Source organism: Vombatus ursinus, unplaced genomic scaffold (genome assembly GCF_900497805.2).
Source record: "Vombatus ursinus unplaced genomic scaffold, bare-nosed wombat genome assembly UNPS02009770.1, whole genome shotgun sequence".
In the NCBI taxonomy this organism is placed as follows: domain Eukaryota; kingdom Metazoa; phylum Chordata; class Mammalia; order Diprotodontia; family Vombatidae; genus Vombatus; species Vombatus ursinus.
In genome coordinates, this window is record NW_020949548.1 from 1,292,187 (window position 1) to 1,319,949 (window position 27,763).

General features: G+C 36.8%; 1 protein-coding gene across 5 annotated transcripts in view; it reads right to left on the reverse strand.

Annotated features, from left to right (window-relative positions):
- Window positions 1-27,763, reverse strand: part of METTL15 (methyltransferase like 15) — a 220,964-nt gene that overhangs the window by 38,836 nt on the left and 154,365 nt on the right. For all 5 annotated transcript variants that reach the window (XM_027852550.1, XM_027852546.1, XM_027852547.1 and 2 more), the window contains exon 4: window positions 366-557. In XM_027852550.1, the coding sequence (XP_027708351.1) occupies window positions 366-557 (192 nt within the window). The remainder of the gene's footprint in view (window positions 1-365; window positions 558-27,763) is intronic.

Below are 27,763 nucleotides of genomic sequence, written 5' to 3' on the forward strand. Positions count from 1 at the left end.
AGAGATTTTTATGCATCTAAAACTTCATTTTGGCTAATGTAACTACAATGATAAAGACAGGAGAGTCAATTCCTTCCAGAGTTTGTCACAGTAGTAAGAAATGATTTTTCTTTGATTTAAAAGTTTAAGAATATTCATTTTGGAAAACTATTACTTTAAATATAAAGACAAAAAAACAAAATACAGAGAAATATAGAAGTATATAATGGGAAAAAAACAACCCCAAAACATGATTTATTATGTATGTGTAGCTTTAGGTGTAGGCATGTGATGGGAATTCTACAGTCTAAAAAGGAAATTAAATTCAGAGTATTGTTGAAAAATTGATTTTTTGTTGTGAGAAGAAGTGTTTTATCAATACTCACCTGCCACCATCCATTCTCATGTCCAAGGGGCCGTCCTTTCGAAGGGAAAAACCTCTTTCAGGAGTATCAAGTTGCATGGAGGAACACCCAAGATCTAGAAGAACTCCATCAACAGTTCCGGGCTGTACTCCAGCTTTCATTAGCATGGCCTCAGCTTGGCTAAACTGGCCTAGCAAAGCTCGAATCTGTTTTCTGGAAACAAACATACAGAAAGAGTTCTGTAAATACTAAAGCATTTCCTTTCTTGTGCCATCGACGGACATAAACTCACTCTAACAAGTATCATGGAACTTTTGGAAGTGCCTTTGAGGTAAAATAGTCCAATTCTACAGAGGGATCAATACTTACTAGGTAATATTATCTAGCAAGTATCAACATATTCTACTAAGATCAAATACAACAAGTAGAGCAAAATCTAAAAACAGTAACAAAAAATGTCCACTCTGCAATAAATTATCTTAATCTCTTTGCCTATCTTAATCTTTATGCATGAGTGCATAAAATTTTTTTTAGTGTCCCCTTATAATTGTGAGAAAAACAAAACTATATAACCTCTGATTAGTCAAGAAAAGAAACAAATTAATATATCTTTAGTATCTCCCCCACTAGCCACATGCTAAAGGCTAAGAGGGTGGCGTATTCCCTTGAAGCATGACAAAACACCAATGAAATAGAAAGGGAAGTTACATTTAGGTTTGAAAGGATATGTGCACTATCTTAGCACAAATTTAATACAAAAAGGGTCATTATGACATTTCTGTTTCTTCCATGTTAAAAAAAAAACAAACCAAAAACTATATATCATCAAAAATAACCCCATCAGAACTAATTAATCATGAGTCAGAAGACTAAAGAAAAACTTATGTTTATTATTTGTACTATTTTTCCATATATTTTTCTTGCCCTCTAAATAGCTGAAATAAATGGTCTGTACATTCCTGCTGGTGGAACTTTATCTGAGAGTTGAATTATATTATGCCAATGTACCTTTAACTTAAATGAACAAGTAAATAAAATTTAGTTTTTAACAGATGTTTCAACTGAATATTTCATTATTCATTATAATTATGCATTCACTGTTTTTATCTAAACTTTTGGTTCAGTTTTACCGAGGATCGATATGAGTTTTGGGTCTTGGAACATATCAAATGATTTGTGGTTTAAGGTATCTCATACACATACACATACACACACACACACACACACACACACACACACACACACATACACACACACACACACAACTACTTCAGAAACATATGAGCTTAAAAATGCCAAATATGCAAAACAAGGTTCAAGATAATATAGATGAATTGGCACAAATCCATTCTCACTACTAGAAAGCTATCTAACAGAACTACCAATGGTACCATTTGTCCATAATATCATCAGAAGAAGAATAGAAAGAGGCGAATTGGAGAGCCACTAAAAGTAGAAAACAAATCAAGTCCCAAGGAAGGAGTACAAAAGAGAATTGTGTAAGTAAATGATTAAGAGTGAAGCTAAAGAGAAAGATAAGACGTAGCTTATAGAATAAAGCAGTGATGGTAAAAGTAAGGTTGAGCAGACAGTACAAATGAGATGAGCCAGCCTCTGGCATTTCCTAACTTCTCTCCTTCCCCTCACTCCTAGCCCATCAGGATGGTGACTATTATATTAATTGTGGGTATGACTTTGGAGAGAGAAGAGTGCTGTACAAAATGAAAAATGAAAAAGCTTGAGAACTGCTGATTTCATACCACCCTGTTACCCAGGTATTCTTTTAAAAATTATACATAGAATGATTTTGCAATTAACATTCAAGTTACATTTTACAGACATTAATTTATTTCATAAATCTATCAGCCCTTGGTATTTAACTTTATTAAATGTAAGAAAATAGGTTAAACTAAATGAACTAAGTGAAGACAATTTAACAACTAATAACAGCTACAGAAATCACAACATTTTTGGAATGGCATGAAGGAATGTTTCATAAGCAAGAAAAAAGAAATATGAAATGAAGTGTTTACATTTTAGTACTAAAGTCAGGCTTCAGACCAAGCACCCAATGCTCCTCCAACACCCTATGTTCACAATGAACAACTAGTCTACCCTCACTCACTCACTATGGTATATTACACTTGGTTTTAAAACATGTTCTGTTTTACTGATGCTTTTTATTTTCACACAATAGTAATTTCTCAATTCCCAATCCCTGCCCTCTTACAATGCCCCTCCACCAGCCCCCAGTCCATCCTTTTAACAAAGAAAAATAGTTAACACCAACCTACACATTGGCTGCATTTGGCTGCATATATAAAATCCCATACTCTTATCCTGAAATGAGAGGAAAGAGGTATATTTCATTCTATTCTCTAGATCAAAGTAGTTGCTACAAGTAATTAAAGTCTGGCATTCTTTTGGTGGTGTTTTTATTTATCTTACTGAAGTAGTTAGGCCTACTGTTTTCCTGGTTCTGCATTTTACTCTCCATCAGTTTAGATTTCATGCAAGTCTTCCTGTGTGTCTCTGAATTCCTCATGTTTTGTTTCTTACAGCACAATAGTATTATTCCATGCCATTCCTATACCACAATTTGTTAGGTCATTTTCCAATCAACAGACACATCCTTTGCTTCCAGTTGTTGCTATATGGGAATATATTTTAGAAAATACCTTCTGAGACTTCATGAAGTACAGTGGAAAGGGCCCTAGCTTTGGAGTTTCAAATCCTGCCTGGATAGAGTACTGGAATTGGAGTCAGGAAGACCTGAGCTTGAATCCTGTTCTAGACACTAGCTGTGCATCTCTGGACTAATCACCTAATTTCCTCCAGCCTCAATTTCCTCATCTGTAAAATAACGGAGTTGGAATGGATGGCATCCAAAAAGTAATCAATATTTTAAGTTCCTTGGCAATACTGAAACCTGTAGGATCATTTAATCACTCCTAAGGATTGAAAGAATACTTTCCCTACCCTACCCCATTCTTCTTTTTTTTTCATATCTTTTAAAAGTAAAGTGGTACCCTAATTTTTAGGATTTTAGAAGGGATTAGTTAATAGAATTAGACATTTTTCTTCATTAAAACTGATTAACTTACCCAGATGCATGCATTACCTTTTTTCAAGTCACCATTTGTTTTCTTTCGAAAAATGAGTCTTTAAATGAGGGGAAAATTAGAATTACAGACTAAAATAATAGCAAAATGGTACCCTTCTAATATTTATCAATGATTATATTTATAATTATTCGTTATAATGATGACAGTGATGGTGATAGTGATGATTATGATCATCTCACACATTTTCCAAAGCCTTCTCAGAAGAAGGAAGAGGGGTGGGGAATTACTCCAAGAGTGGTTTTTCTCAGCTACATCAGGCATGGAGATTTTCTTTTTATGGTGGAGAAAATCAACTCCATTCACTATTGGTATCCTTTCCTTTGATGCTTTAGCCTACATCATAGGCTCCTGGGACATAGAACTACAAGGGCCTGAGAAACCATCCAGTCTCACTTCCCTCATTTTACAGATGTCCAGGGTGGGGTTAAGTGCTGAGTCATATGGTCAGCAGAGGAAGATTCCTCTCCAGGCCTTCTGGCACTAAATCCAGCATTCTTTGCATTCCCTCTGCCCTAGGTGGCTCTTTCAAAATGCCTTGCACTTAAACTCATTATCAAGGATTGGACATCCTCCCTTTTGGTCCTTTCCTTTACCCCTACAATAAATAAATATTTATTAATAACCTACTATGTGTAATCAACTGGGGTAGGTATTGGGGACAGGGACCATATATTATTATATCTTGCATAAGAAGTTTAAAACCTAATAGGGATAATAAGACCCCATGTACAGAGGTTAAGTATGATATGAAGTCAAATATGTTAAGTTCATAAGAAAACTGTAAAGTGCTATTAGGTCACACAAAGGAGTAATCATTCTTAGCTGGAAAAATCAGGGAAGACTTCATGGATGTGATCATATGAGAGCTAGGCTTTGACGATGGGAAGGGCATCTACAAGGAGAAGTAGGCAGTAAAGGGAGAAACACATTCTAGGAATAGGGAACAATAAAATCACAGTTGTGGAAATGGGACAACAGAGGTGTTTGGAGGATGGTGATGAGTCCAGTGCATATAGCACACTGTGGGGACCAAGCAAGGGGGATTAATGTAAGATGAAGCTGGAAAGGTGAAATGAAACCAGTGTGCATTTGAGCCTAAATGTCTAGCTGAGTAGTTGTCACCTTAATCAGGAGCCACAAAAGGTTTTATTCCAATCAAATCAATTGATTTACTTCAATCAAGTCATATATGAGAAAGTTTTTTTCTTGAAAACCTTCTCCCCTTTCTGTTTTCACACTTACACCTTTGCCACACGGATAACTCTCCAAGATCTCCACAGTACAGCACAGAATCTAAAACACTCCTTGTGATCCAAAAATGTACATATTTGAGAAATTTTAGTAAATTTGGGACACAACAGACATAAATTTTATTATAGAAATAATGGCCTTAAAACTGCTTCATGTACACAATGTAGGTTCTAAATGTTCAGTGAGTGATAATACATTCCTGATTGCCAGATGATCATATCTTGAAAATGAGAGTGAGGAGACTGTGTTGTATTTTGTTTCTTTAAGAACATCATAAGTAAAACTTGGCTTGATGTATCTGTTCTATGATGTTAAGATCAACTTGTTTTCTCCATATTTTTCCTAGGTTACACAAGGAGAGTAGCTGTTTAAGAATGAAACCTATGTTTAATAACTGCTTCCTTGCAGAGATTGAGCTGCGAGTGGGGATTTTGAAGAGAATGAACCATTTAGAATTAACAGAACACACAGGGACATAAAGATCGCTCGGCAGCTGTATTAATTCTTCTTTCTCGAAGGGGAATGTTCCTGTCACAATTTCTCTGAAGCCTCGGGGCAACAGGCTTACCTTTGCAAGGGGGAATGAATGTGGAGCAAGAAGAGTCAAGTATAGCTTTCAGGACCTCATTCACTCCTTCCAGGTGGTGGGTGGAATGAGTAGGGATTTTAGAAGGAGTTGGATTAGGAAAATGACTATTTTAGACATGTATAATTTTATTTAGTGAAAGGTTAAAGACTCATGAAAGAAATCTTTTAAAATTCAGATGAAAAGAGTGAATTAATTAAAGAAATGTTAGAGTTGAGAGGAATTTTACAACACATTTAATCCAACCTTCTCATTTTACAAAACATCTTTGTTTATACACATGAGGAAACAGACCCGGAGAGTTGATTCTCAGTGGTAGAGTCAGAAGAGAATCTGAGTCTAAAGCTCTTTCCATTATCCCCTACGGATGTTCCATGCTGAACTTTCTATTAATGCAGTCACTGAAGTAATGACCAATAGCAAGTATTAACGCCAAGTATCACTAGATTTACTGTAGGTGGAGAAGTCTTTTAAATGCTCCTGTTTTGCATGACAATATGTTGACAGCATCAAGCCCCTAGAACAGATATGTAAGTACTCAAAAGCATTTGCCTGTCCATCCATACAGGAAAGACTAAATGAATTCAGAATGTTTATTTCCCATATTCCAACATGAATTTGGATGGATGCTACAGAGTAGAAATTCTTAACCTTTTTTCTGTCATGGATTCCTTTGGCAGTGTGGTGAAGTCTATAGGCCTCTTATCAGAAAAAAAAAATTCATAACTTAAGGAAATGCTAAATTGTAGTCAGAGGTCAGTGAAAATAAAAATTTATTTTTCCCATCTAAATTTACAGATTCCCTGAAATCTATCCATGGATCCCTAAAAGGTCCATGTATCCCAAGTTGGGAACTACATTTTCAAGCTTGTCTGAGATTATGAATATCTGGAATAGACAGTGCAGATGGCCAATGATCTGGCCCAGAACTGAAAAGGTAGAGAACAGGCTGGGACAGCTTTGTAAAGCTTCCTAGGAAAGCAAAGTCCAATCTTTTCAATATAACATTTTCACTAGTGCTTCTATTTAGCAGCAAGACATAGAACACTACTACCTCTAAAGAACTAAAGATGAAAAGTAGATACAATGGTTGTGAGCAGGCTGCAACATAGACTCAACATGTAACTGCAAACACCAGCAGTAAAATGTGGCATCAGGGAATTCTATGACAGAAAGAAAAGATGGGCTGGTCACGTGGTAAAGGACTACAGGTGGACAGCCAGAGTACTCCATGGGCACCCTTTTGATGTTAGGAGAAAGCAAGAGGGGCCTGCAGCATATCTGATGTATTCCCTGAGGCAAACTTATAGAAGAGCCTATCCAAGAGTCACACAGGACAGGTGGCATGGATGGATGTGGTCTGAATCATTGGAGGAAACAACCAGACTTAATGGAACACAATTCCATTTGAGTATTTGAGTGTCTACAGATCTCATTCAAAATCCCCAAGACTAGATTAATACAATGCTAACTCCTTGGAACTTTCCTTACTGCAACCACAGTAGTTATTTCCAATGTTATATAATGATTCGAATTTGCTGATCTTCTAACTATATGTAAATGGCTCCTGAAAATTATCGAATGAATAAGTGTGGTCAAATAGCTATCCAAATATTCTTAATCTCAACATGTAAAAAACATAAAGTGATCCTAAACTGCCAAATATTGTGATAACTAACAACTCCTCTGCAACAATTCACAACACTTTTGGGTTTAAAATTTTTCCCTTAGTTATCAGGATCTTCTTCACTATTAAAAAAAAAATCTACACTACCCTGATCCATGATTCTAATTTCTCCAGAACTAGAACATTAATGTCTCAATCAAAATCAACGTACATCAAAGGGTACAATTTTAAATTATGTACTCTTTTAGGTAATAGATGCATTCATAATGTGTCCAAAAATAGAACCAATCCAAGACAGCAATAATAACTACAAATACAATATAATTTACTCAAATCATTATCAATTTATCATTTTTTTCGTCAGAGACATCCGTAAAATCTGAGTCTGCTATACTACAAATAAATAAATCTAACACCACTGGATTGACCAGTGGGCAATGTGTTCTTTAACCATGGTCATCTGTGAGAGTTGCAGAGCTGTGGAAAAGGGGGCAGAGGATTCTAAGAATCATAGCTTTTAGATTGTCTATAAACATTGATTTAACTACAGATGTTCTAAGTGTGACTTCCTGGCTTCCTTCAAAACAGCTCAAATCCTAACTTCATCGACAGGCCTTTCCTACCCTTATCTACCCCAGGAATACAAAGAAAGGCAAAAATATCATCCCTACCCTCAAGGAGCTCACAGTCTGAGGGAGGAAACAAAGTGTACCCAGTGCGTATCACCATCCTCCTGCAGCAAACTTGATCCTTCTTACCAGTACCAGCACACAAGGGTGAGTCCAACGTGAGGGTACTAGTACTGGGGGGAAAGATCAGGTCTGCTACAGGAAGCCAGTGACATGGACTGAGTAGATGGAGCTTCTGGTCGGATGAAAGTCATTTTCTCTCACAAGTCTTAATGAAGTTCCCTTAAGGTGTGTATAGGTCCATGCTGGGCTCTTGGACAGTCCTGAAGCCATCTTTCATCTAGTTTGTCCTCAGGACAATGCTGTTCGGAGACACTGCTATGGACGTTGATGAGAAGTCTAACTCTCCTGACTTGTGACATCACAAGATCAAGGAGATAGTGTGTGTGTTGGGGTAGGGAGGGAATCCTCTCCATTCCTCCACTAGCAGTTCATCTCAGGGGCTGGATGAAGCTGCCCCCCCACTAGGAATTTTCCTATAAAATTACAGACCATGGAGTCATATACATAATCTTTTCTCTGGACCCTTGGAAATGTGCTCTGCCCAAATACAGGACAATGCCAAGTTTTCCACTGCTCAAGACCATCACTGCTGCCTTTGTCAGTTGTGGTTCCACCTGGTTTTACTCTGGAAATGGTATCTTGGGTAGGCAGAGCAGTGGCCTGTGTTGCTCCAGGAAAAGATATGGTACAACTGAAAATATTTTTGTGAAAATCTATTTATTCTCTACTAATACTCTCATCAAGGATGCCTGTGGCTGTGTAAAAAATGACTCATCAAGACTTTGTATAGGTAAGCCAGGCATTTAAACTGGTAATTTTTCATGTTTTCTTCACTATTTTTGGTACTAATAAGGTTCAGAACTGTTCTCCTACCTTTATCCTTCCCTGCTTCAGATATAGCTTTTTAAATATGTCTCCTGAAGCACAGATATCCTTTATGCACACTTGGTCCAATCTGATGCTTTTCTACTCTTCGATGCCAGTTCTGACCTTCCCTATAAATAAGCATATTCAGGACTGTGACAGTTGAATCCAAGGGTAGTTCCAGTATACTTAATCGTGATTGCAGTAATCTTTATACTTTTGCTTGTCTTATTTCCTTTTTATTTTTAAGTGTCCTTGGGATAACTGCTTAGCTGGATTACTTGCCAAACTTTCTCTAAACTGGTTTTCCTCTCCACTGCTTTTCTCTGCTCTATGAAATGATGCTGCTTATTACTGACCTCCATTCTTCTTTGTAAGATTTTATAAACAACCTCTCTTGGCTTTACTTACCATCTCTCTCTGCTTTTAAGAGATAGTAGGTTTTGAGTAAGGCGCTTCCTGGTTTTCTTGTGGCAACAGACATAGAGTGATTAAAATTCTATATAAAATTAATGTGATTGATATCGATGTCATTTCTGACATCCATTTCCCAGTTCTCACTGCTGATGTAAATCGTTCAGGATAGAATTAACTCAATTGCACATGACATCTTTTTCTCACTACTATCTTTATTCCTTTTTACTAATTCTAAGCTTTGCCCTCACAAGCCACGGGTCTGACTGTATACCAACAGCTGTTTCAGGAATAAATGACTAACATCAATAATAAGTCTTTTTGCACTTGTTAAAATATACTGTCATGCTAATCATGTTTAACATCTTAGTTTATGTGCATTTACCAATTCTTTTCCGAATGAAAGTGCTCATGATATAAAGACCTGAGCCTTCTGTGCCGTTTAAGCCTTTAGTCTTTCCCATTCCTTTTTCTGGAAACATGCTTTCCCACATTTCTCATCATCCTCATTATTTTTCAGCTTTCAACTGAAGTTACAAAGTATGAGAATGTATGCTGATTTAAAATGGAGAACCATTTCCAGTTATTCATAGAATTTCTCTACCTCTTCATCCTCAGCTACCTCTTGCCAACTCCTTTACTTGTTTGTCCAAGGAGGACTTATGACACTTCTTCCCATTTATCCACAACTTCCTTCTTTCTTCTTATTTCAGTGATAGCAAGGAAGTCAAGATTGCTATGATTTAGTTCCTCAGTACCGACATTAAAATTAAAGTGTACATGCACCCTTTTCCTCCACTATTACTGCAGAAGGGTAGTGCACAGGACTGAGGACCATTTTGTATTGTTGTTTCGTGGATTCACACGACAAAAAAATTTGCTACTAAGTGGCTAGGCTGCTGGAGTTGAGCCCCTCTGGGCTTAGTGGGGCTGTTCTTCACTCTGCTTCCAGGAGCTGACAGACCCTCACAAAGCCCGCACCACGCTAACATAGCCTTCCAGAACCCAGGGTCACTGCCACATCATGAAGGAAAAATGTGTATGGATGTGTATGTGCCCGTGACACCAAGTAAAGTGTGTCGTGGGCAAAGGAGAGTTTCAGATAAATTTGAAGTTAGAGGGAATATTCTTATCAGAGGAATCTGGGGAAACATTATGGAGAAGATGGCTTCTAAACTGGGCAGTCAAGGAAGATAAGGATTCTGACAGGCAGAGATGAGGGCATGAGTTCTACAGAGACAGGAAAAGACATGTTGAATTCAGGGAAAAGTGAATATTCCACTTACACTGAAACATAGTATAGAGAATAATGTGAAATAAATCTAGGACAGTTTGGAGCCAGATTTTTTTGGGAGGTGGGGTGGGGGTGGGGCTCAAATATCACACCTAAGAGGAAACTGAGGCTCAGAAAACACAGGACTTGCCCATGGAGACGTGGCCAGGAAATGGAAGAGTTAGTCATGAACTCCAATTTCCCTGTTTCTGAGTCCAGTGCTTTTTTCACTCTATCATAGGCATCACTTTTGGGAACCAACTATCTCTTGGCTTCAAAATGTGTTAGATGTAAGCCAAAATACTTTTTATTGGCTACAAATGTATTGTCTTTGAATTTCTGGGCTTATACAATGCAGAAGGCAGAGCAGTCCTACATATAAAATAAAATTACTTAAAACCAGGTTGTTAATATGTATTTTGCAAATCTATACAATTTACCATATACTTTATTTGAAAGAAAATCATGCATTTAAAGAAAAGCTATTTCTGCAACTGCCTAAGAAAGATAAAAATCACTATTGCCTTTATTCACCTACAGAAAAGGTTAACAATCTGTAGTGAATGCTAGATATGAATCTGTATCCCCAGTCTTGCGTATGATAATGGCCAATGTCTCATACATACAAGAATAGACAGAGCATCCAGATATAAATGACCTAAAGTAACTGCCTCCCACAAGTCAAGTTGGGAGACTACTGCTATAGCCTAGGTTAGAGATAATACATGGTGCCTGGAATATTCTCCCTCCTCACCTTTGCCTTTTGGGGAGCTCTGGCTCCCTTCAGGGCTCAGCTCTGGCACCACTTTCTTCAAGAGGAATTTCCTGATGCACTCAGTTGTTAGATCTTGAGGGTAGGGACTCCCTTACTTTTACATACTCTTTTACTTTATTGAGGAAAGTAGAAAAGAAGGATATACACAAGATATGTCAAAGGTAAGAATCAATAGGATGTTAACAACTTGGCCAGGGCGCATAGGGGTAGAAGGAGAAAAGGAGGAGTGAAAACCACTCCAAGAACTTGAAGCTAAGTGAATAAGAGACTTATTAGATTAGTATGGGAAATGATAAATAGTCTTTCGGAGAATGATCAGTTCAATTTTAGAAATATAGAGCCTGATATCCTAGTGGAATATCCAGGTACAAATGTTCAGGAAGCATCTGGAAATAAAAGTTCATTCCTCAGGAAAGAGGGAAGAACTGCAGGCATAGATTTTAGAGTGATATGCATATCTGGATCAATGAGATCACCAAGGAAGAGAAGAGAGGTCCAAGGAAGAATTCCTCAAGTTGGGGAAGGAGACAAAGTAGAAAAGGTCAGTGAGAGAGGAGAACTACGAGTATTCAGGGAAACGAAAACAAAGGGTGGAGAGTCTTATCAAGAGGTCAGGACTGATTAGTCAACAGTGTCAAATGTTACTGAAAGTCTACAAAGTATTAAGAAAAACCTATTGTATTTGGTGATTAGCAGGGAACTTAGAAACCTAGTTAAGTAGTGCCTTTTTCAATAATTCATAATACTGCCATATCTTTATTATTATTATTGTTTTTTTAATTACCAAATATTTATCTCTTCCTCCCACCTCACCTCCCTTCATTAAGAAAAAAAAAACAAAAAACAAAAAACAAAAACCTTCAAGCATAGACAAGCAAAACACATTTCCACAGTGACAATGTCCAAAAGTACGTGTCAGTCTTCATCTTCAATCCATCACCTCTATGTGAGGAATTAGGTAGCATCCCCTGGAACTGTGGTGAGTCACCTTTCTTCTGTACCAAGAATAAAAGGGAATATGGTCAGAACCAACCAACGCCACACACTCAATGCACCCTGCTTCTGCTTCCCTCTTCACTTCTCTTCTCCTCATTTAGTACCCAATTAGAGGTTCTTACCCTTTTTTCTTTCCTTTCAATTACTTCTCGTTGATTCATCCTCCAAGGTTAAAGTTTGTTTTGCTTATGACTAATTCCTACCTATCCTTATCCCCCCTCTTCATTCCCTACTGTTTCTTTTTTGAATTGAATGTATTCTACACCAAACTCCTCCATGATCAAATATAAGCCCTCCATAACCGGCTTCCTCCTACCTTTCCAGGCTTCTTATACCTTACTCACCCCCATGCAATCATCATTCCAGTGATACTGGCTTCCCTGCTGTTTCTTACACAAGGCACTCCATCTCCCAATCCCTTGCATTTTCACTGGTTATCCTCCATACCTGGAATACTTTCCTTCTTTATCTTTGCTTCCTGGATTGCCTGGTTTCAAGTCCCAGCCAAAATTCTGACTTCTACCAGAAACTTTTCTTTTCTTTTTTTTTTTAAAGAATGTTTTTCTCTCTCTCTCAATTTACATGTAAAAACAAATTTTAACATTCTTTTAAAATAATTTTTGGGCTGCAAATTCCCAGTCTTTCCCTCCCCACTCCTTGAGAAAGCAAGCACTTTGATAGAGATTACACATGTACCGTCATGCAAAACGTATTTCCTCATTAGCCACAATAGGGCTAACGTTGCAAAAGAAAACACAGACCTCTCCCCAACCAAAAAAAAAAAAAAAAAAAGAAGAAGAAAAAGAAAAAGAAAACAAGAGAAATAAAGCCAAAAAAAAAAAAAGTATGCTCTGATCTGCATTCAGGCTCCATTAGTTTTTTCTTTAGAGGTAGAAAGCATTTTTCATCCTAAGTCCTTTTAAATTATGTGTATCACTGTATTGCTGAGAATAGCAGTCATTCACAGCTGATCATCATCATACAATATTGCTTTTACTGTGTACAATGATTTCCTGGCTCTTTTCAGTTCACTTTACATCAGTTCATATAACTCTTCCCAGGTTTTTTCTGAAATCATCCAGATAGTCATTTCTATTTTTTTGGGGGGGGTGGGGGGGATGATGGAATATCATTTTATTAAACCTTTTTACATTTTAATGAATTAATTAATTAATTTTATCAACTTTTTAAAAAAAATTAATTATTTTTACTTTTCAACATTCACTTCCATCAGCTTTTGATTTTTAAATTTTCTCCCTCTCCCTCTCTCCTCCCTCCCTAAGATGGCATGCAATCTGATATAGGCTCTATATATACATTCCTATTAAATATCTGCTCATCATTTCTTATAGCAAAATAGTATTCTATCACAATCATATAACATAACATGTTCAGCCATTCCCCCATTAATGGGTAGCCCCTCAATTTCCAATTCCTTGCCACTACAAAAGGAGCTGCTATAAATAATTTTGTACATATAGGACATTTTCCTTTTTCTTTGATCTCTTTAGGGTACAGATCCAGTAGTGGTATTTCTGGATCAAAGAGTATGGACAGTTTTATAGCCCTTTGGATAGAGTTCCAAATTGTTCTCCGAAATGGCCAAATCAGTTGACAATTCCACCAAGAGTGCTCCAGTATCCCAATTTTTCCATATCCCCTCCAACATTTGTCATTTTCCTTTTCTGTCATATTAGTCAATCTGATAGGCGTGAGACAGTATCTCAGAGTTGTTTTAATTTGCATTTCTCTAATCAATATTGATTTAGAGCATGTTTTCATATGATATAGCTTTGATTTCTTCTTCTGAAAACTGCCTGTTCTTATCCTTTGACCATTTATCAATTAGAGAATGACTCACATTCTTATAAATTTGAAACAGTTCTCTATTTATTTGAGAAAGGAGGCCTTTATCAGAGAAATGTGCTATAAAATCCAACCATCCCCAGTTTCCTGTTTTCCTTCTAATTGTGGCTACATTGGTTTTATGTGTATAAAACTTTTTAAATTTACTCTACTCAAAAATTATTCATTTTACATCTCATAATGCTCTCTATCTCTTATTTGGTCATAAATTCTTCCTTTACCAATTGATCTAACAGGTAAAAAATTCCATATTCCTCTAATTTGCTTATGATATCACCTTTTATTTCTAAATCATGTACCCATTTTGACCTTGTCTTGGTATACAGTGTGAGATGTTGGTCTATACCTAGTTTCTGCCAAACTGCTTTCCAGTTAACCCAGCAATTTGTGTCAAATAGTGAATTCTTTTCCCCAAAGCTTGGATCTTTATGTTTATGAAATACTAGACTACTATGGCCATTTACTACACAGTGTCCTGTGTACCTAGTCTATTCCACTGATTCACCACTCTATTTCTTATTCAGTACCACTGTTTCCATGATTATTGCTTTGTAATACAGTTTGAGATCTGGTACTGCTAAGGCACTTTCCTTTATATTTTTCAAAACTGATTCTCTTGATATTCTTAATCTTTTTGCTATTTTTTTCTCTTGATATTCTTAAATTTTTTGCTATTTTTTCCTAGCTCTACAAAACAATTTTTTGGCAGTTTGGCATAGCACTGAATGAGCAAATTAATTTAGGTAGAATTGTCATTTTAATGTATTATCTTGGCCTGTCGATGAGCAATTAATATTTCTACAACTATTTGGATATGACTTTGTGTGAAAAGCGTTTTGTAATTGTGTTCATATGGTTCCTGGATTTGTCTTGGCAGTTAAACTCCCAAGTATTTTATATTGTCTGCAGTTATTTTAAATGGAATTACTCTTTCTCTCTCTTCTTGAAGGACTTTGTTGGTAATACATAGAAACACTAATGATTTATGTGGGTTTATTTCATATCCTGCAACATTGAAACAAGTTACTTGTTTCAACTAAGCTTTTTAAGTTGATTCTCAAGGATTCTCTAGGTACACCATCATGTCATCTGCAAAGAATGATAGTTTTGTTTCCTCAATGCCTATTTTAATACCTTTAATTTCTTTTACTTGTCTTATTGCTATGGCGAGGATTTTTAGTACAATATTGAATAAAAGTGGTGATAATGGACATTCTTGCTTCACCCCGATCTTACTGGAAGGCCTCTAGCTTATCCGCATTACATACAATGCTTCCTGATGGTTTTGGATAGATACTACTTATCATTTTATGGTAATGGTAAAGCTCTATTTATTCCTATGCTTTCTGGAGTTTTTAATAGGAATGAGTGTTATATTTTGTCAAAGGCTTTTTCTGCATCAGTAGAGATAAACATATGATTTTTCTTGGTTTTATTACTGATATGGTCAATTATGCTGTTAGTTTTCCTAATGATGAACCTGCCCTGCATTCCTGGTATAAATCCCAATCGGTCACAGTATATGATCCTTTTGATACATTGCTATAATCTCCTTGCTAATATTTTATTTAAAATTTCAGCATCAGTATTTATTAGGAAAATTAGTCTATAGGTTTTTTTTTTCCCTCTGTTTTTGCTTTTCGTGGTTTAGGTATCAGCACCATATTTGTATCATAGGAGGAATTTAGTAGGATTCTTTCTTTAATACTTTTTTCAAACTGTTTATATAGTATTGGAATTAATTGTTCTTTAAATGTTTGGTAGAATTCTCTTGTGAATCCATCTGGTACTGGGGATTTTTCCTTAGGGAGCTCGTTTATTGCTTGTTCAATTTCTTTTTCTAAGATAGGGTTTTTAAATATTCTATTTCCTCTTCTGTTAATCTGGGCCATTTATATTTTTGTAAATATTTATCTATTTTGCATAGGTTGTTAGATTTATATATATAATTGGCATATAATTGGGCAAAAGAGCTCCTAATAATTGCTTTAATTCATTGGTGTTGAATTCACCCTTTTCATTTTTGATACTGGAAATTTCAATTTCTTTTTTTTAATCAAATTAACCAATAGTTTATTTTACTGGTCCCCCCTCCCCCATAAAATCAGCTCCTATTTTCATTAGCTCAATGGTTTTCTTACTTTCAACTTTATTACTCTCCTTTGATTTTCAGAATTTATAATCTGGTGTTACTGGGCAATTTTTAATTTGTTCTTTTTCAAGTTTTTTTTTTTTTACTTGCATAATCAATCCATTGGTCTGCTTTTTCTCTAGTTTACTGATGTAAGCATTTAGAGATATAAATTTTACCCTGAGTACTGCTTTGGCTACACCCCATAAATTTTGGTATGCTGTCTCATTGTAGTCATTCTTTTTAATGAAATTGTTTATTATTTCTATGATTTGTTCTTTGATGCACTCATTCTTTAGGATTAGATTATTTAGTTTCCAATTAATCTTTAATTTATGTCTGCAATGCCCTTTATTGAATGTAATTTTTATTGTATTATGTTCTGAAAATGATGCATTTAATATTTTTTCCTTTTTCTGCATTTGGTTGTGAAGCTTTTATGCCCTAATACATGGTCAATTTTTGAGAAGCTGACATACACAGCTAAGAATAAGATAAACTATTCCTATTCAATTTTGTCTAGAAAATATCTAACTTTTTATAAATTTCTACTTCACAAAATGCTCTAAATCACTATTGATTAGAGAACTGCAAATTAAAATAACTGAGGTACCACATCACACCTATCAGATTGGCCACCATGACAAAACAGGAAAATGATAAATGTTGGAGGAGATGTGGGAAAAGTGGAACACTAATGCATTACTGATGGAGTTGTAAACTAATCCAACCATTCTGAAGAGCAATTTGGAACCATGCCCAAAGAGCTATGAAACTGTGCATACCCTTGGATCTAGTGCTACCACTACTAGGTCTGTATCCCAAAGAGATCATAAAAAAGGGAAAAGGACCCACACGTACAAAAATATACATAGCAGCTCTTTTTGCGTTGGCAAAGAATTGGAAATTGAGGTGATGCCTATCAAATGAGGAATGGCTGAACAAGTTGTGGTGTATGAATGTAATGAAATACTATTGTTCTATAAGAAATGACAAGCAGGCAGATTTCAGAAAAACCTGGACTTACATGAACTGATGCTGAGTGAAGTGAGCAGAACCAGAAGAACATTGTACACAGTAACAGCAACATTGTGCAATGATCAACTTTGACAGACTTAGCTCTTCTCAGCAATACAAGGATCTGAGACAATTCCAAAAGATTCATGATGGAAAATGCTATCCAGAGAAAGATCTTTGGAGTCTGAACGCAGATAGAAGCATACTATTTTCTCTCTCTCTTTCTGTTTTTCTTTCTCATGGTTTTTCCCTTTTGTTCTGATTCTTCTTTCACAACATGACTAATGTGGAAATATGTTTAAAATGATTGTACATGTATAGCCTACACCAGACTACATGCCATCTTAGGGAGGGGAAAGAGGAGGGAGGGGAAAAAATTTAGAACTCAAAATTTTACAAAAGTGAATACTGAAAACTGAAATTAAATGAATAAATTAATAAAAAATTCTATTTCAAGAAACTTCTTTTGATCCCCCTTAATGCTAGTGTCTTTCCTCTGTCAATTACCTCCAATTTATACTATATATATCACGTTTGTCCACAGGTGTTTGTACAATGTCTCTCCTATTAGACTGTAAACTCCTTGAGGGAAGGGACTTGTCTTTTGCCTTTCTTTGCATCCCTATTGCTCAGTGCACTCCCTAGCACATAACAGTTCTTAATAAATACTTCTTGACTGACATTGTTTGATCCATTCTAATTTTCAGAAAGTTTATTCCTTGTATATGGTGTTGTCCTAAACTGTTAATTCTTCTCCCAAGTCTTTCCTCCAGCACTCTCATTTCTTTTCCATTTTTTCTAGTCCTTTAATTTAATTTACAATATTATCTTTAACACTTTAAAATCCCTGCTTCCTTACTCGCAATAAATTCAGGTGAGCTTGGGGCCAATATTGTTGTTGTTGTTGTTCTGCAGCCCAGCTCTGGGGTCAAAGAGACAAAGTTGTGTGCTGGTTCCTTTTCTGTTTACTGGGCTGGAAAAAGGGCTCCTTGTGTCTTCTCCTTGGATGTTTGGGTCCTCATTCTGTATGATGTTGTTAGATCTTTGCTGGGGTAGTCATGTGGTAGAGATGGGCTGTCCTGCTTCTTTCTATCCCACCATTGGCTAGTCTCTCCAATATACTCTTTTCTCAGGCCTGGAATGCCTTCCACCTCCAGCTTTGCCTGGTAAACTGTTACCAACTCTTTTGAGCTCACCTCAAATACCAAATCCTCCAGGAAGCCTTCCCTGATGTCCTGAACAGATAACCTTCTCCCTCTAATCTCACAGAGCACTTTGTTTTAAAACTCTTCAGTGGAATTTTAATGTAATATTGGACACTATAGTTATCCATGCTTTGTGCCTTATCCTCCTATAAGCCTAAGTTTCTCACCACTGCCTAGCAGAGATAAAAGTAATATTGATAAATGTTTTGTTGACTGTCACCTATCACAGTCTGTCTTTAACTTGAATAGATTTTTCCTCTCTAACTACCTATGAATCATATCTTGCGGTACAATCCCTCAAGTGTCACATAGCTCCAAAGCTTTAGGCTAGTTTGTGATTAAAAATCTCTCAGGTTTGCCTTCCTCATCTGCCAGCAGGTACTCACCAACCACAGCCAAAAGTGATCTATTTACCTTCAGACAATCAGATGCAATTAAAAGATTGACAGGATCTCAAGAAAACACCACAAGTGCATGGATCCTGCACAAAATGGAACAGTCACCACATCCCTGGGAAATTCAGGGGATTCCACTGTGATCCAAACCCGTTAAACACTTTTCTCTCTTGGCTAGGGAGACAGTGCTGGAATAGCTACACTAATTTTAGGTCAGTCAAGGATAAACTCCTGAGACTAGTGGGTGATGGAAGTGTAAATGAAAAGGATGATTTATGTGAAAAGATGGCAAGTTTGATTTCAGAAATGTTGAATTTAAAGTGCTGTAGGTGAGGGTGGGTAAGTGCTACATTCCAAAGAAAAATGCAACTTAAGTTATGAGGAACAGAGCTAATAAATGGAGACAGAATAGATTTGAAAAAATGCTTGCATTTAAGCAGGCATCTTTTATCTTTTCTTAGCAAACTACTTATTTTGCCTTTTCTGTATGGCTAAAATATAATCACAAAGATTTCTTTTTTGATTTAAAAACTAGATGAAACAATTTCTGCCTTCAGGCAGTAATTCACCTAAAAACATACAGTAATTTCCAACTCACTAATTCTTAAAAATGAGATGGTATCTTAAACCAAGGCTAGCATATAATGCTATTTTATTTTTCTAATGATAAGCATCCTTGATTTGTAAATAACGTATACGTTTAATATACAGATCATTTGAGATAAAGAAGCAAAACAAATTTTTTCTTCTGAATAATTATTCTAAGTGCAGGTGAACTCTTCTCAACTAAACATAATTATAAATTTTTCTAAATTTTCTAGACACATACAATTTTTCCCACTTTGGATAGTGCTCTGTCACAAGGCCCCACTTCTCTGACTGGTGAATACCTCACCCAGTCTACTCCTAGGATTTCTTCTCAACCTCCTGCTCCCACATTTCCAATTTTCCCATTAGAATGTAAGCTACTTGAGGGTAGGGTTGGTCTTCTCCTTGTATACCTAGCTCTTAGCACAATACCTGGCACATAGTAAGTACTTAATATTTAAGTGTTCTCTCTCTCTCTCTCTCTCTCTCTCTCTCTCTCTCTCTCTCTCTCTCTCTCTCTCTCTCTCTCTCTCCCCCTCTTGTTAGAAAAATCTGAAACAAAAATCTACTACAGGAGTGAGTGAAGGAAAGCCTTTATTACGCTTCTCGTGAGAAGCAGGCACACTGCACCACAGCAGCATGTGCACGCTGGTACAGCGGTAGAATCAACTTTTAAATGATTAGTAAGAGCCATACTCCACTCACCTGAGTCCGGGACTGGACTAGCTCATCTGAGTTACACTTCCTGAACCACCCATTCCATGTTCCTCCATGTTCCTCCTTGTCATGTTAGTTCATGCGTCCTATGTTCAAAAATGGCAGCTATCTCCACCCTTGAGGCATGTCAGTTAATATTTAATAAGCTTATTAAACAAGCACAGTGGAGAAAAGCCTTTGCCCAGTCCTTGACCCAGACTGGTTGCAACTGGTTTAGCCTGCAGGGCTCTTTCTTAAGGAACTAGTAGTTTGCAGAATGTTTGGGGCACTTTCTGATCCACAAGATCTTGGAAGTCCTTCTCAGGATTCCCTTGTTTTGTTGTGGAAACCTAACTCCTAATCCTTTCTCACACTCTCAAGCCCAAGTATTATTAATCTCCTTTCCAGATGAAGAAACTCATGTTCTGAGAAGTGTCATAAGCTTACTTAGTGTGTTACTTGTCTGCTCATTCATCCTTTGTAATATTGTCACTGTCAACTGAAAAATTACTACCTTGTAGGTATGTGGAAGCAGACACATGAAAACATGATACCTAACCCCTCACTTACAGTTAGAACAGTAGGTCTTGGAAAAGTGATCAGCAAAGAGCAATGTGATTGGCTGAGGCAACTTTTTTTGTTATTAACAGCTGGACTTTCTTGGACAAAATATAATCTTCTCCTTAAAATGGTGGGATGCCTCCCTTGCCCTACTTCCCCTCCCTGTATGCATAACAAATGTCAAATTTGGCACAGAGCTTTGAATGAAGCGCATGCTATTTTGTCTCTAAGCTTTAGGAGATGCAAAGGAGTTAACACTATATAGTCTAGGAAAAGGAGACGTGATCTGGCTAGAGCAGAAGCAGTCACAAAGGACTTTTGCCGTCTTTAGGAGTTTCTGCCCTGGTGGCCAGAGCAGCAGATTGTAGCTCTCTTCATTCTTGGATATCTGCCAACATTGCCCTCCTTTTTGGCTGACCACATCAAAAGTCACAACTTTTCTTTATGGGAATCTCTTTTTCCTTTCTCTCTGCCCCTCCAGTCTAAAAGCTAATCTCTACTCCCATCCTATGTGAATTAATGTTTATGTATCTGTATCTTTAGGGTTATTGCTAAGAATTAAAATGTCAGTTTCTAGGAGTCATTTCTGATCAATTTGCATATTTTCATTGAACTAGAAATTTCCCCCCCAAGAAATCCCTTAAAATGATTTTAAGTCCTCATTAACTTTTCTACTCCTTGCCCCCTAAGCTATACCTGTACTAAGTAAGATTCACCTAAATGAGCAGCCTGCCATCTATTCTGCTAATCTCTAAAGATGCTAGCTTGAAAAGGGAATTGATTCCTCTTCATTTCTCCCCTAGTACTCCTAACTCATCATGACAGGACATTCCCTACCGTTCCACAGAAACCTTTCCACCTTGGAAGCTTACTCTACCAACTTCTTACATTAGATATATTCTCTGCCCTTGGATATCTCTCTCTCATAGGTGAATTCTTCCAGAACTTCCATGCTCATAAGGAGGCCCAGGCCAACCATGTCTTCATGCTTCTCTAAGCTGCATTTATTCTCCAGGCTTTCTCCACTATACCCTGAGCTAGGTACCTCCCCCTCCCTTTTTGCAGCTCTGTTTTATGTGTTTTTTCCCCATTAGAATGGAAGCTCCTCAAGGGCAGGGACTTGTCTTTCTGCTTGTATTTATGTTACCAATGCTTAGTACAGTGCCTAGTATATAGCAAGCACTTAATAAATGCTTCTGTACTTGACCTGATTCTTGAAATTCCTTAGCAGTGTTCACAATAAATTGCAAAAAAAGATATCATCACAGATTTTTAAAAAAGAATTAAGTAATGGTAACATTTGACCAAAGTAAGGACTGAAAGTAAAGCTAAAACCGAGCTAAAATCTAAGGCCCTTCCCATACCACTACGCCCTAGGTTGTGTTTCTTCTACCTCTTTTTAACCTAGCTCATGGTAAGAGACCAATAAATTTTTGTTGGTGAATTCAGAAGGCAGAAACATGACACGGTAAGACACTTATCATAGAAATTTACATGCAACAACTTGCATCTTAGACCAGGAAGAGATCTTACAGATATTTTATTCCAAAGCCATCATTTTCCAAATGACAAAAATGAAGATCAGATCAATGAAGTGACTAGTCCAGAGTCACAAAGAAAGGAAATGATGGGGCCTGTATTTGAACCTAGGTCTTCTGACTTCAAACGTAGTATTCCTTCCAAAGGATGTGATTTATAATTCTTCATATTAAGAAAAGGGAAGAAGAGGACAGATATTGGTAAATGCTCATGATGTGTGAGGTTGGAAAGGGAAAAACATGTCCCTGTGACTTCATAAAGTATGCTTCACAAGCATGACTGAATAACAGGACAAGGACAAAGTTTTAAGGACTTATTTTTACATGTATAATGGCTATAAGAAGCTACACAGAGTCACTGTTCAACTGCAGGAGATCAATTTAAAAGTTTTTTAACTGAAGTTTTGTTCATGGGATCCTGCCACATATAATTTCACAGCAGAACTTAAATAAATTCAGAGACAAAGAGCTAGTGCATGTTCTAATAACAAAGGGAATAACATTCACGACTTAGACCAACTAAAGCCAGGAAATTCAGTTAAGGCTGACACTACCTCTTTAACTCACAGAGTGTAGAAAAAAACTTTGAAGTTCTTAGCTTTGAAGGCTTGTATCACAATCACAATGCTATTTAAGCAAAACTCCTTTTTTGGCTTCTTTTTTTCTTTGCTTTTCTGGGGCAATAGAAAAGTCACAGAAACACAATTCATTTCATTTAATTTTCAGAAAGACTTATTCATCTTTATTCTTATTTTCTCTGAATTAGAATTATCCCAGAACATTATGCAAAATCCCCTTTAAATTGTCCCTTCCCTAATGTTCCATGTGCTGAGAACCTATATGCTCAATAATCTCCTTTTCTTCCTCCCAAATTCTCAAATTTTCCAAAATTTTGATTTAAATAAGCAGAACAGGGCACATCCATCTCTTCCAAGCAGCACTATCAAACAGTCATACAACTCAACATAGTTCATACCAATAAATATAAACCACCACATAAATCATTTTTCACCTAATGCCAAAATATTTAGGCAATTATATCAATAATTCAGAGAATTCATAGGAAAAAAAATCAATTTGGATGTTTAGCACTGAGAAGCAATGTACTTGTATAACAGGATAGATTTTTAACTCAATGATTAGATGTTTTTTTCTGAAGTTAAGATGGTCTAAAAAGGAGACATGCGTGTCTACTAATTGTGTTAACTCTTTGAAGGAAAGATCAACTCTTGTAAGAGTGATAATTAAACATTAAAAAACTGGGCAGCACAACAAATGAGAATTTAATGTTACAGGATTATTGTATATCTGAGCTGAGGTCAGGGGTCATCTAGTCTAATGTCCTAATTTTATACATAAAGAAAATGAGACTTAGACTGATTTGTCAAAGGCTAGACAGTTAGTGACAAAGAAAAGATAAGAATTCAGATTTCCTGACTCCTAGCAACATATTCTTTCCATTGAAATATACCGATTGTTGTGGGGTTTGCTGTATTAAGGTGTCAGTATCTGGAATGGCATCTGTGAGTGAATAGTCACAGTCCAAGTGATGGTGCTACAGGTATCTAGCAGAAGCTAATGAATATAAAAGTATTGCCGGGAGAGCCTGATCTACTGTAGACTGGGCTGTTAATTCTAGTGGTACCTGAGATTTAGGGCAGAGCTATCCCTTCCAGGAATAGTATCAATGCCTTACCTACAAAAAATAGGCTCAGAAATTTGTAAAAACCTTTGTGTCATGGCACAACCACTTGAACTTTACATACCAACACAGGGAGACATTGATGCCCTTTAAACAGGTAGGCAAACTGGTAGAAGTAGGAGGTATTAAGGTATTCTGTAGTTCTGTACATCCCAGGACAGGGATATAAACTTCATTTTGCTAGTCCTTAATGTATAAAGGTAGAAGCATGTACGAACCAACTGTCTGCCTTTAATGCTGCTAGATCATCAGAATTTTCAAATGAAGTAAAAAATGAAATATCTTGCTTTTTAGGGCATTCTCCTTCTCATTGGCTTTTTGGACCTCTTTTGCCATTTGGGTTAGGCTATTTTTTAAGGTGTTATTTTCTTCAGTATTTTTTGGGGTCTCTTTAGCAAGCTGTTGACTTGTTTTTCATGATTTTCTTGCATCACTCTCAGTTTTTCCTCTACTTCTCTTACTTGCTTCTCAAAATCCCTTTCGAGCTCTTCCAAGGCCTGGGACTGATTCATATTTTTCTTGGAGGCTTTGGATGTAGGAGCTTTGGCTTCGTTGTCTTCTTCTGGTTGTATGTTTTGATCTTCTTTGTCACCAAAGTAAGATAATATAGTCTGACTCTTTTTGCACTGCTTACTCATGATCCTGGCCAATTATTTGAGTTTTAAACTCTTTGTTAAGGTAAAAGTCTGCTTCCAATGTGAAGAGTGTACTGTCCCAAGCTTCAGGGGTTTGTACAGCTGTTTTCAGAGGTACTTCTAGGGACCTGTAACTTTTCAGTTCTTCCAAGGTGCTATGATAAGGGGGGAGGTGTTTTCTTTCCACCACCACAACAAGCTCCACCGCACCAGTGTTCCTCCTTGCCCCAGGACAGCCCCCTCAGAATTGTGACCCAGATAAAGGCACCAGTAAAGCAAGAGATTCCTGTGTCAGTGCTGGCAAAGATATCCCTAAAATCCCCCTCTGATCAGCCACTCGATTCCCCCTCAGTCTGTGGGCTGGAAGCTCAGGAAAAAGCCATGGCCCTGGGCTGTGCTCGAGACTCGTGGCTGAGACCTAGCTCCTCTCTCACCGCAGTCACAGACTTTTCCCACTGACCTTCTAAGTTGTCTTTGGTGTTCATGGGTTGAGAAGTCTGGAAACTGCCACAGCTGCCTGCGATTCAGTCGTCTGAGGCCCGCTCCAGGTTCGCTGCAGCCTGCACGCCCATGCCTCACTGCGCTCCTCTCCCCGCCCAGCGCAATATACCTTTCTGATCAACCATCCAGGCTGTCTTGGGCTGGGAATTTGTTTCACTCTGTCTTTTTGTGGGTTCTACTGCTTTAGAATTTGTTTAGAGCCATTTTTTTAGGTATTTGGAGGACTTTGGGAGAGAGCTCAAGACAGTCACTGCTTTCCCTCTGCCATCCTGGCTCCGCCCCAAAAATGAAATATCAATGTAAGCTAGGACATATGTAATATATGTTCAATTTTATTTGAATATCTATCTTTATTTACTAGCTATTCCCTTCTGAAATATTCCCTTCTGAAAACTGGTCTGCTTTAAAAATTAGAAACCTAAAATAAATTTTAGTTTTTAGAGCTCTGATTTTTTTGTTTCAATACTATTAATTCTGTAAATGACCTCAGAAGTTGATCAGAATGGTGAGGATCCTGAAAACTATGTTACAATAGAATCAAGGGATACTGAAGAGAAAATAAGATTTGAAAAGTAAATAGTTTGTTAAAATAAGATGGTGTGTGAGAATGGGATTTAGATTTCCAAAACAGACTCTTGGCAAGGGTAAAATGCACCTAACAAGGCTAATAAGAATGTATTTGCCTAAAGTCTTGAAAAGCTAATCAAAAAGGCATTAAACTAAACAAAAAAGGAAGGAGAAAACTACACATATTCACTAGATATCAAAAGAGCTACATTGTAGAAATAGCAGCAGTTGAGAAGCCCACAAATTCACATAACACAAAATCCAAGAATTATCCAGCTTAGCCTTAAACCAATGACAGTCATAACTAAGCAGATTTGTTTCTTAAAAGGTACATGCCTTCTGATACAAAAAAGGGAAAGAAGAGAATTCTTCTTAACGCATCATTCTAAGCAGGATGATCCTGTTTTTGCATTTGCACCTCTTGCCAGTGTTCGGTATCTAGTAAGTACTCACAAAATTCTTGAATGAATAACTAGACAGAAGAAGACATCACCTGACATAATAATAAGTCCATTACTACAGTATCATGCTGTTTCTTCCCCTGATCTTATCTCCTCAGAAGAGATAAAGTCAGATGAGAAGCAGAGAGTTGAGATGTATCGGTGTCAATCTTACAGAGAAGGAACATGAGGGTCTCAGAATGTCCAGGAAAGTTACCAAGTCAACAATTATTTTTTGAACACATGCCATGTGTTCAGAACTACATTATGTGGGAGAAACAGAAGAAAGAAAAAACATAGTTCTTTCCCTTTAAGACACTGCAGTTTAGCAGGAAACCCAAGACATGAACCCATACTTGAAGCAATTGCAAACAACAGAGTAATTAATTAAGATTCAGTAAAACATGAGTTTCTTAAGGTCAGGGATTACTTCATTTTTGTCTTTGTACACATAGAATAGTGCCTGCCATACAGAAGGTGCTTAATAAATACTTGCTGAGTTGAACTGAGTCATGGATTTTTGGGATGAATTAGCTGATTTTGTTTTGGTGCATTACAGGGATAGCCTATGAGCATATGACATGAAGGTTTGAGCTAATGTGTTATTTTAAAAATAGGAATTATTCTTTTACATTTTATACCAAATGAACCTGCTGAAATGTTCTTCTGACAAACTTTTTGATGGAGCAATTTGTAGCAAGCATACCCAAAGGCTGACCAAAGTGATGTTGACTTGGTAATTTTATAGATAAGTAACTGAACTTTTCCAAGGAAAAACACTACATTCAATATTATTAGAAGATTAATGGCCAGACCAAAATGAAAGATTATGGAGATTTAGCTCTCTAATAGAAGACTAACAGAAAAGCAGACAAATTTTCTCATCTTAAAGAAGATTAAATGCATGGACCTCCTTAGCCAACACAACAAAATTATTTCCCAACGTAAAGTCTGGCAATGTTTTCTTGTACAGTTTTAAGAGAAGCAAGGATACTAAATAAAAACTGAAGTATTTTCCTCTCCTTATTCCAAATAGTGATATCTTTATATTCATCCTGAACCACATCAACAGAGTCTCTGTGCTGGCCCCACTGCTGGCTCAGGTGGTAAGGGACTCAGGCTTCATGCATGGATGCCCAGTGCAGATTCAGTACCCTGGGGAGAAGGTCAGTGAAAGCTAAGCAGGAGGAAAACCTGTCTGTAACAGATTAGATTACATTTGTACACAATGGCATTTCCCTCCTTAATTTCCACCCATATGTACCACTGATAGTAAGCCAAATTTAAGAGGATAAAAGAAGAAAAACCCACTTAATTCCAACCTAGACAAATGCGATTTTTGAAGTTCAAGAAGGAAACCATAACAGAGTTTTTGAGAAGGATCATGTTAAAAAGACACATACATACAAACATACATACATTTTCTATGTTGTATATTCATATAAAATTAAAATAATAAGTATATGTCGTCATTATATTTTATATGCACAAATATGTAAGCATATAGACATGTACCCCTTCCTGAACATAAACACATGGATATACAAACATATAACTTCTTATTTCTGGAAGAGAAGAATTCTAATTGGTCAAAAACAGTCATAAAATTTTAACCATGTTTCTGAAAAACAGCAGTGCCAAAGGGTGATGCATAGCTAATGGTTTCCAGTGGAATAAATAGCTACTTTGACGTCAAAACTTTGTTACACTCCAATAACTGGCTCACTTGGGGCTTCAGGTACAGCAAGTTACATGTCAGTTTTAAGTAAAGTTATAAAAATAGAATGCCTGGCAAATCATATTGTCGCTATGCAACCTGATACGATATGATTTATATCCAATAAAATGTTAACAAAGGTGATAGATGATACCAAAATAGTACCTGGTGGCTAAGGATGTCCCAGCTTCTTAGATTTTAGATAGAAAAATAAAATATTATATTTTACTTTCTCTCTCCTGAAAAAGTATACAAAT